The following is a 12,109-nucleotide window of genomic DNA, read 5'->3' as shown; positions in this document are numbered from 1 at the left end:
ATATATATATATATATATATATATATATATATATATATATATATATACATACACACACACATGTTTAGTTATTGTTTCATCATCCTCTCTCTCTCTCTCTTTCTTTCTTTGCAGATTTCCAGTTCAATGATTGAGTCAACTGTCACTGCCACTGACAGTGATTGTGGCAGTGTCAACAGTGACAATGGTAGTCTGAATAACAGCTTTCACCTACCAAAACTTTATCATGTTGGCTCACTAGATTCAGGTTATTATTGTGGAGTTGACAGCAGTACGTCTCATCGGCAGAGTAGAGGGAGTCTGACCATGTCTGACAGTATGTCTCTTTCGAGTATTAGCTCAAACACAGAGGACTGCCGATTCCGACGCATTGAGAATGTGTTGCCAAATAGCCATGTGGATGGGGAGAACAACCTTGAGGTGATCCATGTGAAGTCAAAGGTGTTGAAGCGGAAGAAACGGGAACAGCCACGCATAAAGAAAGATGCCATCAGTAAAAATCACTTACCAAACACTGATAATGCCACTTTGGTGAAAACAAATGCAACAACAACCAGAACGAGAGCAGCAACACTAACAGCAGCAACATCACTAAAAACAACAACAAGAAACATAAGTGTAATTACAACAAAACCAACTCCAGTATCTAAAAGTAATCCTATGCTCAGTGTGCCTGAGAAAGACACCCTTTCAAACTCTTACTCAAAAGCAGTAAAAAATAATAAAGTTCTTCAAAAGAAAGCTGTTGTCAACAATCAAAAGAAGTCAGACAAACAAAATGATGTGATTTTGGACAATAAGACATCATGTGAGGAAGAGAAGGGTGATCAGTTAATTAGTTCAGTCATCTTAAATGGCAAACCTGTTGATATTGTAGATAAAAAAGAGGAAATATTAACTGACTCATCTCCATCAGAAACTGTAATCAGTGATCAGTTACCTAAAGAGGGTGATGAAGATACTAAAGAGAACAAAGATAGTTCTGAAGCAGAAGAGGTAGAGGAGAGTGAAGGTTCAACTGAGGGCTGTGTTGATGTGGCTGAAGTGACCTCCTTAGGTGGTTACAATGCTGACTGCTCTTCTTCATGTGAAGATAAGACAAGGGCTTCATCATGTGACCTGATTGTCACAAACAGTGCACAGAAACCCTCTGTTGATGATGAAGAGGAGGACATTTATTGTAAGACTGATACTGCCGATAGACACTCTAGCTCAGTGCCATGTCGTAAACAGGTGTTCAGTGATATATTCCCGGTTGATGAAGATGTCCATCTTCGTAAGATGTATCCCAGACATGATGCTGATAGTTTGCAGGAAAATGCTCTACAGCCTGATCCTGGACAAGTTATGTAAGTGCAGCAGCATTTTATTTCTCCTTACTCTCTCATTTCTCACCTCTCTTTATCTGTCTTCACCTCTTTCTCCCTCTTTTCCTGCTTTCTCTTTCATTTCTCTCCCTCTCTCTTTCCTCTCTCTTTTTCTCCCATCTCTGTTTTCCTCTCTCCACTCTCTCTTTCTTCTCTCTCTACTCTTTCTACTTACTCTCCATTCTCTTCCTCTTCCCTCTCCTCTCTCCTCCCTCTCTTGAATGGATGGATGGGAGTAGCTAGAAAGAAGATAAAGATGATGGCAACAAGGTGGCAAAGTGTATTCTCACGATACAAGAAGGTGAGTGTAAGGGAGAATACAGACAGAGGACGAGGAAGGGTAGGTAAGTTTGTAAGAGTGTGAGAAGAGGATGACAGTTGGTTGAAGATGGGAATAGAGGCAAATGTAGTGAATGATGAACAAGGAGGGTGGTGTGATCAGTTTAAATATCAGTTTTGCGGGAGCAAGGTGGAAGAAATAGGGGTTGTTCAGGATAAGTGGCCAGTACAGAAAAGCTAGAGGGCAACAATATAATAAACTTGTTGATAGATCAGAAGTAGGGCGATAAGGTGCAGAGTGGGGAAATGGAAGAGAGAAAGAGATATACAGTGGCAGAAAGGAAGGTCAGAGGTGTATATAATGAGTGGGGGGTGGTGATGATAAACAATTTATGTGAGAGGGTGTTGAGAATGATAAGAGATACAAGAGAGTGTTGTGAATGATAGCGGACATGAGAAGGTGTTAAAGATGAGGTATGACAGAGAGAGGGAGAGATAACTGAAAGTTTAGAAGGGTGTAATCAGTAGAAAATAATGGAGAATGAAGAATGGATGTTAAAAGGGAGAGGTTGTGGGGGGGGGGGGGTAACTGATAGCAAAGAATAATGAAATATGTGCAATTCTGTTCTCATATGATTACAGCAACTGAATAATGCTGTACTAGGAAGAATGATGAAGTGTAAGGAAGATGAGAGGTAAGGAAGGTTTTACAGGAAGAGATTGGGTGCAGGGGCTTGGTTCAGTGGGTATAGACATAAACATAATGCGTCTAGGACTTCCCTTTCACTGTGACAGATGGATCTTCTCAAACACAGTCAATTGCTAACCATCATGAACCTTTTATCATCTCCTTCATGAAGCTCAACATCTTGAAATTAGCTTTCACTACCTTCTTCCATGTCTTACTTGGTCTTTCTTTTCCCCAAGTTCCAGTCACTTTAATGTCACTTCTTTATGTGGCCATCTTCATCCATATACATCCCATGACCATGCCGGCACAGTTTTCTCTCTTGTGCACTATATCTGATCCCTCTTATGCCCAATTTTTCTCTTGACATATCTGCACTTTGTTGTATAAGCACTCTGACATTGCACAACTTTCTAGTCTTTGTATGTCCTCTTCATCTAAGGCTCATATCTCACTACTGTGTAGCATTGCTGTCCATACACATGTGTCATATAATCTGCTTTTCACTCGGAGATCTTTTGTTACAAACGGAGGTAATAGCTCTCTGAACTTTCTCCAGGTTGTTCTTATTCTAATTACTATATTTTCAGAACACCCTCCACCATAACTTATTAATCACTTAGGTAACTGAAACTATCTTATACCTGCTGAGACCTTCATAGGCATTGGAGAAAATATATTTTGTTCTTAAAATAAATTCTAACATTGGATAATCTAGTCCTATAAACCACTAAAACTATGGCAGAGTTGTCACTGAAATGCATGTATTTGATCATAGGTTTGTACTCTGAATCAGAGTTAAACTGGAATTAAACAACAGCAGACGCAAATACCCACCCTCTCTCCAAACCACAATGGAGCTTCTACGTAGTCACATGATCTGCAAGAAATCGCAATCAAATGTCACATAGCTGTTTTAAAAAGGACACATTGGATAATGTGATCCTGGGTTCACTGTGACTAGATAAAAGATGGGATAGTCATAGCTGGAGTGCTTTGATTATAAGTGTGCTTGATTTGAAGCTAAAAAACAATAATGACCACAATTAAACAAAAAATCCCTCTTTAACAAAACATTAGGTACACATATAATTACTCCACTTGAGTTTCTGATGCAAATATTGTATGTTCAATATCTACTGCTGTCAATGTCTTCAACTTGGTGACACATTGATCTATTTTACAGGTGAGTGCAATTGGAATGGAACAGGATTCTTGAGTCTTTTATTCAAGGCTGAGTGCAGCTGGAGTGGACTGGGATAAGTGTATTAGGTGCTTTTTGCATGGCACTAGCATTTGTGTGCTCAACAAGTAACTTGCAAGACAAAGGCCCCCTAGACTGGGTGGGTGGGAGTATTTAGGGAGGTGGCTTTGTGCCAGTTGATGAGAGGTTAAAAAGAAGTATAAAGATAGGGGTCTTGCTGTAGAGAAGATACATGGATACACCATTTGGAAAAGAAACGAAAGAAAGATAGAGAGACAGAGTTAGAGTGAATGAAAGAAATGGTGGTGGAGATGTGTTGGGACCTATCCTCAAGGTAGAGTGGGGGTGGATTTAAGTGAAAGGATACAGAGGATTGGACTAAGTGAATGGGCAGGGGGACTAGAGGAGAAGTAATGTGAGGAGAGATGGCATAGAGGTGACTGTAGCAAGTGATAGTGAGAGAAAGTGGAGTTGTTAGGGGTGAGGGTGGGGTGGGGTTATAATAGATATGAGGTTGTTGATAAGTGCTAAAGCTGAAGTATAACAGGCTGAAGGCACAGAAAGGATTAGTGGAAACTGGGAAGAGAAAATAAGGAGAAATGGAAGTGTTTTGGGGTGGAAGGAAGGTAACTAAAGGGAGGGGACATAGTATGTGTTTCTTCTGCTCTCAGGTGATTACAACAGCTGAGTATTACCAAAGATAAAGCAGTGGTGAGATGTGAGGGAAATGCTTGATGGAATGAGAGAAACACATACAACCATTGCGAAGTGATTTTAGGATACCAGTTCTGTTGTGGTGGTTGGGTCTTCTTGAGTATAGCAAGACACTAGTCATCTCAGTCTTTTGTCATCTCCTCTGTAAGGCTCAGCATCTTGAGAGCAGTCTTCATTACTTCATCCCATGTCTTTCTGGGTCTCCCTCTTCTGCAGGTTCCATCCAATTTTAGTGATCAGCACTTCTTTATGCAACTCTCCTTGCCCATATGCATTACATGATCAAACCAGAGCAGTATTCTCTCTTGCATACTACATCTATTTCCTCTTATGCCTAATTTTTCTCTCAATACACTAGGTACACTATGTACACTGACATTGAAAATCCAATGGAGCATATTATCTTCACTCCTCTCAAGTCTTTGCATGACCTTAGCATTCTCTCTACCATGTGGCATTGCTGTTCATACACAAACATCATGTTATGTTTCCCTCGGATGACTCGTAGAGATAACACAACGAGTTGTACAATTTAATTATTACATTTATTATTCAATTACATACAAAGAACGCACTCACCCAATGTTCGTTATGAATAAACAAAAGTCATGTCCGCCATATATATATCAATGACATTTTACTACGACAGTCCCACAAGACAACAACAATGAAACAATGAACTCAGACGAACCACATGACACACGGAACGTCAGACGAATTACATATCTAACAGTCCATATAACACATCATATAATCTTTCTTTCATTTGAAGGGCGAGACCTTTGATTGCCAACAGAAGTAAAAGTTCTCTGAATTTTATCCATTGTCTTCTTATTCTAGCAATCACACTTTTAGAACATCCTCCTCCTCTGATAATTTTGACTGAAGTTATCTAAAACCTCTAGAGAGCCTCTGAAGTATTAGTGAAGTTTAATTTCCTGTGAATCTGTAGACTTTATGGCTCCTGTGCATCTTCCACACAAAAACACAACTTTTTTCATTAACCTTCCTGTGATTCCACTGCACCTGTTGTGTATGCATATCTTGCTCTGGGTACACCATATGGAATCTCTGCCTACACCTTTTCTACCTATGAAGTGGGAAGGGTCCTAACTGTTTTCTTGTTTACTAGAACCTTGATCTATGCTAAGCTAACTTCAAGACTCTTCAATTCCATGTTTTCCTTCTACACCTGGAATTTCTTTCCTAGTTCTGTTACAGATTCTGCTATGAGAGCAAGATTATCAAAAAATATTCCAACTATTATAGAGTGCAGCTGTAACAATTACTGTTGCTATTAGGAACCTTTGAAAGATCCTTAGTTGCTTTACTTATTGGAAATAACAGCTAAATCTTGAAATTGTACTCTATTGTCTAAAGAACAAAGCAGTGTATAATGTAATTCTAGATACACTATGTATTGAAACAACTCAAGATTGTCACAGCTACTCATTCAAGGCTGGCCTATAGCTAAATGCAACTGCTGTGAAATTCATGGCAGAATCAGTAGATTATCATCAGTTAATAATGCCTTGTGGTATATAGTTTTCTCCTTTTACAAACTGTTTTCAGATCCTGCAATCCACATTCCTGGCACTAATTTCTATTAATTCTTTTTCCCAATTATCTTTTAAACTGAAGTTATGCTTTATTACCATAATTTCATCATCAATTTAACATTTACTTTTCCTTAATGGCATGGGTTGGATGGAACATTTTGAGACAGTGTCTTACAGTTGCTGGGTGTCCTTCTTGATACCCACTCTTTAAATTATGTCTTATGCATGAAGGTATATGGTTCTTTTCTGAAAAAAACCTGGGATACATAAGGTGTTTGGAATAAATATGGTATCTGAGAGACACATGATATATAATCGATAACATTTGTAGAATAGTGAGGATTGTCATGTGTTTTAATGAAAAAGTTGAGATTGTGCCTAGTCAGAAGTAATAGCATAAATTATTAAACCTTCTCTATTTTCCTCTTCATATGCATTCTTCATTTCAGGATAGATAATCACATTCTACTTTACCTGATGCTGGAAATATTTGAAGAAAACGAAAAATTCCTTAAGGTTTGAATTCACATCATTTTTTTTTTTTGTGTGTATTGTATCTTGTCCTTTGATATTGTCCTCCATGTCTTGGGCTTTTGTGGGCCCAAGACATGGAAGACAACCTTTACAGTTTTCATATTCCAATAATAATAATCATACTATAAGGGGCGTAATGTCTGTCTGTCTGTCTGTACCCTCCTGGCGGTCACACAGTTGGACCAATGGTCACAATGTTTTATGGGATTACGAAGGAGGTAATCAGGCAGGTTTTTAGAGAAAAAAAACTGAAAATCTATGATCATTTAGTGAATATTGAAGGTAATTGTTCAGTTTACGGGCGCACAAAAAGTAATTAAGAATTAAGGAGAGATAACTTCTAATAAAAGAAGCGAAGGGAAGTAAATCAACTTCCTTCCCCCCTTCATTACATTATAAGCTTTATTAAGGAATGATTGTGATGGCTCTGGCTCATCTTTAATCGGTGTATGACTATTATGAACTTTGTCAATAACGATTGTATGCATAAAGTTGTGTAATGCTTTATTAAATTTGCCTTCATTCCACACCATTATGGCCTGGAGACGGAAATCAGGAATTGGTAGGACTACCAGGAAAGCTGCTGCTATAAAAAGGTTTAAGATTTCCAGCTGCCTCAACCTGAATATAACGAAACCAGTCAACTGATGCCAAAGATTATCACAGAAGAATATGTAACTATGACTCAGAGAGTCTTCGAATAGTGTCTACTGATGTCTACAATACTCTAAATACTGACCAATAGCACGACTTTCAAATCGTTGTAAACTCACTTTTACAACAACAGGAAAACAAGGTTTTCGCCTTTAGCATGAGTGGTGGAACTAGCAAAACATATCTTATCAATGCCATCATAGATTTTCTGTAATTGGAGAAAAAACTCGTATTCGCCACAGCTCTATCTGGGATTGCAGGAACGTTGCTGCACAATGGCCGGACATTTCATTCTTGGTTCAAAGTGCCCATAAACATAACACTAGAATCCTGCTGAAATGTGTCATCTCAGGATGCAACTGCGCAACTCTTCAGAATGACCAATCTAATAACAGTCAATGAAGTCAGCCAAGATGACAAGCTCATATACAAATGCTTGGATCGTTCCCTATGCGATATCAGAGTGAATGAATCCCTGTTTGGGGGAGCATGTGTTTTTTTTGTAGGCAACTGGAAGCAGATTCTACCTGGAGTCGAGCCCAAATAGTGCAAGCCACCTTGAAAACATCGTACATCTGGAGGTCTGTGATGGAGTTGAGTCTGAAGAAAAACATGAGGGTACGAAATTCTTCAGATGCAACTTTTGCAATCTATTTAAGTGACATCAGTTCCGGACAATGTTCGTTCTCTGACTTACTGAGGAATGTGATTTGAATTAGGCCAGATTTTGTACTCGAAATATCATCTGTTTCCGAAATATGCAAATTCGTCTTTAATGATTTAAGTGAAAACTACAAAATCGCATCATAGCTGTGTTTGCGAGCTGTCATCACCTCAACCAATGAAATGGTAAACTTTGAATGAGAACATGATTAGCAACTTCCCTGAGGAAAGTCGAGAATACTGTAGTTCGGATACAAAAGATAACGAAGCTACCACCAGTACCCACAAGATTTCTTGAACAACTTAAATCCATCAGGATTGCCACTCCATAAAATCGAATTGAAAAAATAAAACTAGAAAATTACTATTTTTAAATCTCACAACGTGAGATATTCAGCAACAGTACTTTGTAGAAAAGATTGTTTGCCAATATAGAATGGCAGTCCTGGTTTAGGACGAATGTTGCTGTAATTTAGCCCCAAGAGACATCGTCTCCAGCTGGCTATTCGACACAATCTGTGTCCTTATATTTTCGAACAAGGGAATCTAGCACCCCCACTCAGCTCAAAACAATATCTGTGTATTGTGACTTCCGGGTTATTATTCTGTGCTGATGAAGGGAAATAACCTGGAAATCACGATACACAGATGAGCTGAGTAAGGGTGCTAGATTCCCTTGTTCGAAAATATAAAGATACAGATCGTGTCGAATAGCCAGCTGGAGACGATGTCTCCTGGGGCTAAATTACAGCAACATTTGTCCAAAACCAGGACTGCCATGTTATGTTGGCAAATATTCTTAAGAATTTTGATCCAGCCAATGGACACTGCAATAGAACAAGATACACCGTAGCAGAACTAAATTTCAGTGTTATCGAAGCAGTGATTGCAACTGGCCCCCACAATGGTAAACGCCTGTTCATTCCATGGATACATCTTATACCAACCGAAAACCAGTTTCCGTTCTAATTAAGATGCAGGCAGTTTCTTATAAAACTGGCATTCTCATTCATAGCAAACAAGTCACTGGGCCAGATTTTAGATCGTGTAGGTGTATTTTTACCCATTCCAATGTTTACACATGGCCAGTTATACATCGCTATGAGTAGAGCAACAGACTCCAGTAATTTGAAAATTAGTGTCGACCACACACAAAATATCGTCTACAAAGAAGTTTTGTAATCATATTGATATTAAAATCCATTTATATATTTTTCAATACATACTGTTGTTATGATTTCCCTCCCTCATTTTATGCCTCCATTGTAGATATGTAGATTTGCTAGTAATAATAATAATAATTATCATTATTATTTGTTTAACCCCTTAACCTATCTCTTGCTCTCCACTTACTCTTTTACAGATGTTTGTCACTCGTGAAGGCCAGAATGAAGGGCAGACAACTCATGTTTTTGTTGTAATAACAGCCCAAAGTATATATTTACTCAAACAAAACATTGGTGACCAGAAGTTTATAAAAGAATCTAGTATTCCCTTCCATGAATTGGATTATATTTCTGTGAGTACAACGAACTGTTATTACTGTGTTCTGTGGTAAGGTGATGATGTTTAAATTCTCTTTGAATTAAGGACAGGATGAAGGGTTTCAATTCTTTTACTGGATCTAACTTTTAAATTTGACCAGATAACAAGGGAACCTTTATGGCATTAGTTATCCTGCTAGAAATAGCAACCAAATCCCTTCAATTAAACTCTATTGACTTGTAAAAGAAGACATGTTGGATAATGTGGACATTGGTAAAAAATAGGAGAGTCAGAGTTGAAATGGCTTTGATGTTAGGTTTGCTTGATCTGGACAACAATAATAACATACAAATTTAATGAGATAACAAAAGAGCTATTTTGGAGTCACTTGGTTTGCTAGAAACAGCAGCCAAATCGCCATTAAAATATACTGTATTAAAAAAAAAGGAAGGCTACTTTGGACAATATATGGGAATCCCTTGCTTTGGGGAAGTAATGCATTCCTGAAAATCTGGTCATAACACGAAATCAATTTTCTCATGATTTTCATGAGATTGTGTTCTTATGAGCTTTTTTGAAAAAAAAAAAAGAAAGAAAGAACGTAAAAAAACCCAATTGAGAACAAGCAACACAATCACCTTTATACATGAAAATAAAGATTTCTAAACATACATAGTACAATAATGATACATAAAAACACAAAAATATTTCAAGAGGAATTAATTAGGGAATTAATAAGAAATGTAATATTGCAAGAGTATGTTCTTAGCACAAAAGAATGTTGGCTACTACATGCGAGTGGTGGTAGAATGAATGTGCCATCTGGTAGTTCATTATCATCAACACCAGTTTGAGTTGTGAAAAACTTATCTAAAGTTATTTGTTGTTTATGATGCATCATCTCTTTGTATAGCTCAGTTGAGGAACTGAATTCATTGTAAAGTCCTCTAGTAACTTTTATGTTACACTCACAGTTAGGTTAATTATCAACAAAAACCTGCCAGCCTTCCTCCATAAGTACCAACCCTCTAGCAATAATTTTTGCAGTCAATTTAAGTGATGTAGGTGAAACTTCTGTTGTCACATCTGCTTTCTCAGCTTGTTCTTTTTCTAACAGCATCAGCTTCTCATTAGATAAACTTCTCTCTGGGACACTAACAACTCATAAATAACACCTTCAGATCCTATGTCCTCTGCAAGTGTCACAATATCTTTCCAAATTCAATGTAAACTTTCTGCCTGAGGAAAACTTGTAATGTAATGGATACAGTCTGACCATATATTTTTCCAAGCTCTGTTCAAAGTTGAAGGTTTCACTTCATCTCACGACTCAGCTATATTTTCCACAGCATCCATTATGTTGAATCTCTTCCAGAAATCTTTAATTGTAGGTTTATCGTCTCTGTCAGTTGCTTTCATAAGTTGTTTAAAAATTCTCATATAATATACCTTGAAGTTAGCTATCACAAATTGATCCAGTGGCTGTAGCAAAGGAGTAGTGTTCTTGGGGATATGTTCTACTCTCACATTATCAGAAAAGCCATCTGAATTTGCTGGGTGCCTCAATGCATTGTCTCAAAGAAACAATGCTTTGTTGGAAGTATTGTGTCTGGCACTGTACCTTTCTATGGCAGGATAAAAAACGTTTGTAAACCACTCTTTGAAAAGGCTCTTGAATGGCAAATCAGAGGCACATTAAGCTTTGTGTAACCCTTAAAAGTCCTTGGATTTTCGGAGTGGTATATGAGTAGTGGCTTTAATTTCATATCACCAGTGGCATTTCCTTCCAAAATAAGGGTCACTATTTTTGGAAGCTTTAAATGCCAGTGTTTCTTTTCTTTTCTAGCTGGCATGCAGTTTCAGAAAAGTGCAGTTTCATCAACGTTGTACACTTGTTCCAATGTGTCACCCACTTCAGCAATATAATTTTCTTCAGCTGCTCAGAATAATTTGTAGCAGTCTCTCTATCAGTGCTCACACTTTTACTAGTCATTTTTATGCCATGCAAATTCAAGGCTTCTTAAACTTTTTAAACCAGCCTTTACTAGCCAAAAAGAGGTTTTCATTAGAAGTTTCACCTTCCCTTTTCTGCAAATTGTCTTATAAATGTATGGCTATTTTTTTAATTACTATGATAATTATTGGCACATTTCACTGATTCTGGTTCTCGATCCGTACAATCAACAGTTATTTTCTTTCAAACATTATATTAGATTTAAGAAAAAATAAGGTCCAGGCAGTTAACAGTATAACTTCTTGAACACTTGACATAATTTTCTGTCTGTTGTCACATACTGTTCCCACTGTAGACGATGCAAGATTTAATGTTTTGGCAATATAACTTAGTTTTACCTCCACATGAAGTCATTTTAAAACAGCAAGATTAATATCCAGTGTAATCCATTTACAGTTCCTTTTCACACTACTGCTTTTAGTTTTAGTTGATAGCTTCTTTCCTGACATTGTAACTTGAACGCAAATCCAACAGCAGCAACAATTAATTATCCCCAACAAATATGTAACAAAAAAATTACTCCAGGAAAGATCTGTTTCATGAGAGTGGAAAATTGTCTTATTGCTATGGATGTAATAATGAAAATGGGATGAAAAGGTGAATGACTGAGGAAGAAAAAATACTATATGATTACAGTTAACTGAAGGGTTACCAGATTTTATAGACAAATTGTCCCCTGCACTTCTGACTTAAGATATAAACGCGCACACACACACGCAATTGTGCAGGCACATGTGTTGGTGTACGTGCTGATATCTGTTGTAACCAATTGTATTTAAAAGCTGGAGGGTCAATAGTAGTGATGATGTGGCTTACATTAATTTAGATGTTTGCGATGGTGGGTGGGTATTGTTGGTGGTTGTATCATTTCTTGTTAATTGTATTGTTGTGGCTGTTTAGTCTCAAGTCTATCTTCATAGACCTATATATATATATATATATATATAT

At 37.4% G+C, this 12,109-nt stretch overlaps 1 protein-coding gene across 1 annotated transcript in view; it reads left to right on the top strand.

The window, feature by feature from the left end:
• Nucleotides 1-12,109, top strand: part of LOC106872571 (pleckstrin homology domain-containing family M member 2) — a 192,258-nt gene that overhangs the window by 145,977 nt on the left and 34,172 nt on the right. Inside the window, exons 7-9 of the mRNA XM_014919604.2 lie at nt 115-1,349; nt 6,261-6,327; nt 9,026-9,181. Of these exons, the coding sequence (XP_014775090.1) occupies nt 115-1,349; nt 6,261-6,327; nt 9,026-9,181 (1,458 nt within the window). The remainder of the gene's footprint in view (nt 1-114; nt 1,350-6,260; nt 6,328-9,025; nt 9,182-12,109) is intronic.

Source organism: Octopus bimaculoides, chromosome 25 (genome assembly GCF_001194135.2).
Source record: "Octopus bimaculoides isolate UCB-OBI-ISO-001 chromosome 25, ASM119413v2, whole genome shotgun sequence".
NCBI classification, from domain to species: domain Eukaryota; kingdom Metazoa; phylum Mollusca; class Cephalopoda; order Octopoda; family Octopodidae; genus Octopus; species Octopus bimaculoides.
This window is presented reverse-complemented; position numbering and strand designations above follow the sequence as displayed.